Source organism: Buceros rhinoceros, unplaced genomic scaffold (genome assembly GCF_000710305.1).
Source record: "Buceros rhinoceros silvestris isolate BGI_N320 unplaced genomic scaffold, ASM71030v1 scaffold27185, whole genome shotgun sequence".
NCBI classification, from domain to species: domain Eukaryota; kingdom Metazoa; phylum Chordata; class Aves; order Bucerotiformes; family Bucerotidae; genus Buceros; species Buceros rhinoceros.
The window spans coordinates 3,330-5,219 of NW_010412688.1; the positions used below are offsets into that span (position 1 = coordinate 3,330).

A 1,890-nucleotide genomic window follows, 5' to 3' on the forward strand; every position below is an offset into this window, starting at 1 on the left:
CTGTCCTCTCCCAGTGTCACCAGTCAGCAGGTGGGGTCCTGGGCCCTGCTGTGCCCCGATCACAGCTCCTGGGCAGAGCCAGAGGTCCAGCATCCTCTGTAGGGCTGGCGAGTGGGAGATGTTGGTGCATGTGGGAGATTCTGGTCCTGGCAGTGACAGGGACTGCAGAGACAAAAGCTGCCCTTCCTCAGAGCTGCTCCTGGTGCTCGGGCTGTTCCTCCTGCAGCCGTCCGAGCCATGGCCTGCTCGGTGCACGAACGAGCACCGAGATGATTGATCACCTGAAGCGGGTGACCTTGTCGGGAAGGACAGTGCACTGGAGGCAGCTCCCAACCTGACAGCTCCCGCAGCCCCAGGAGCTCCCGGCTGCCTGTGGAGGGCAGGGAGGGCTCCGGTGTTCCTGCAGGACAGCGGCCTGTTGCCCCGCAGCCTGGCAGCTGCGTTCTCAGTGGACTGGGACATCCGCGGGTTTCCCAGCTATGCCTGTTTCTGGGTCATGCCCATTTCCGCACCGCTCTTGCCCCAAGAAACGTGCAGGATTAGGGAAGAGGCATCCCAGAGCTAGTGCACGGGGCACAACCTGCACACAGCCTTTCCAGCAAGTCACAACCCCCTGCAGCTGCCCTGGCATGGAGGGTGGCACAGAGGAAAGCTGCTGGAACCACCCAGCATGGGGAGGCCCCTCCAGCCCTCCCAGAACGGCCTGGAGTGGTGTTTGCCTCCTGTCCTGTGCCCAGAGCTGATTGCTGGTGGGTGCTGCCCCCAGGCGCTGCCTTGGGAGAGGTTTTTTGTGGCTGCCAGGGGTTCAGGGTTGGGGGGTGTTTGTCCTGAGGTGTCTCATGTGGGTCTGATTGAGGGCTCAAGTGAGGAAGAAAAAGCCTGATCCAGTCCAGGCTCTTGGGCCCTCGGAAGGGGTCACCCCCATCCATCTCCTCTTCTTGGTATCCTCTTAAAAACGTGGTTCCTGATTTCTGCCCCACACGCACAGTTCCCTGTGAAAGGTTAAGCCTCTCTGATCTGCCCCTCCTCAGGTGTGTGCAGCAGCTGAAGGACAATGGCTTCTGCGTGGATGAGCTCTTCCAACAGTGCCTGTTCGAGGAAGATGAGAAGGAGAAGGTGCTGAGTGCCATCAGGACCGTCCAGCCCAACTACCAGCTGCCTCCTCCCCCCAAACCCCAGATCTGCCAGTCTTCTCTGCTCCGGGACTTCTACTCCGAAGTAAGTGACGGAGCGCAGGGCTGTCCCTGTGGCCGGGAGGTGTTGGAGCTGGCCAGGGGGTGCTCGCAGGTGTCCTCAGGTCCGGCTCATGACTGCGATAGGGGAAGAACGTGCCAGCCCAATCTCTGCTCAGCGGTCTGTGCAAATCATAAAAGGAACAGCCTTACCACCAGCCTTAGTGAGGAACTGAGAAGCCAAGGGCTGGCAGGGGGCACTGGAGGGATGCCTGGAGGGACACGTGACAAAGACACAGGAATGGGACCTCTGGAGGGCCAGTTACTCCAGAGACCTCAGGTCTCTGGACCCAGAGGACCCAGAAAGGTGCCTTCAGCAGGGCCTCATACCCCATGCCTCCCGCAGGGAGGGAGGGAAGAATCGCATGGCTCCTGTTCCGCTGGTGTTTGGCACTTCATGTCTCTCTCGTGGCAGGAGCAGAGGGTGCTGTACCCCAAGCTGGAGTTTTCGGTGCAGGAGCTGCAGGAGTGCTTTCAGCAGCAGCTGCAGATGGAGCTGGACAACACTGTCACCATCGAGTCTGTGGAGTCCACCAAACCCATCACCCCACAAGCCATCAAAGCGGTAAAGCTCAGGGGATTGGGGGGCAGGGGGGTCAGTCCAGCCCTTGGGACCTGTGGGAGGGGCAGGGCTCGGTTTCTCCGGGCCGGGGCCCTG

The 1,890-nt window shown here is 61.0% G+C and overlaps 1 protein-coding gene across 1 annotated transcript in view; it reads left to right on the forward strand.

Moving 5' to 3' along the window:
• Nucleotides 1–1,890, forward strand: part of POLRMT (polymerase (RNA) mitochondrial (DNA directed)) — a gene marked incomplete at its 5' end in the record, with an annotated part of 16,706 nt that overhangs the window by 2,771 nt on the left and 12,045 nt on the right. The window contains 2 exons of the mRNA XM_010136493.1: nt 1,032–1,218; nt 1,648–1,797. Coding sequence (XP_010134795.1) covers nt 1,032–1,218; nt 1,648–1,797 — 337 coding nt within the window. The remainder of the gene's footprint in view (nt 1–1,031; nt 1,219–1,647; nt 1,798–1,890) is intronic.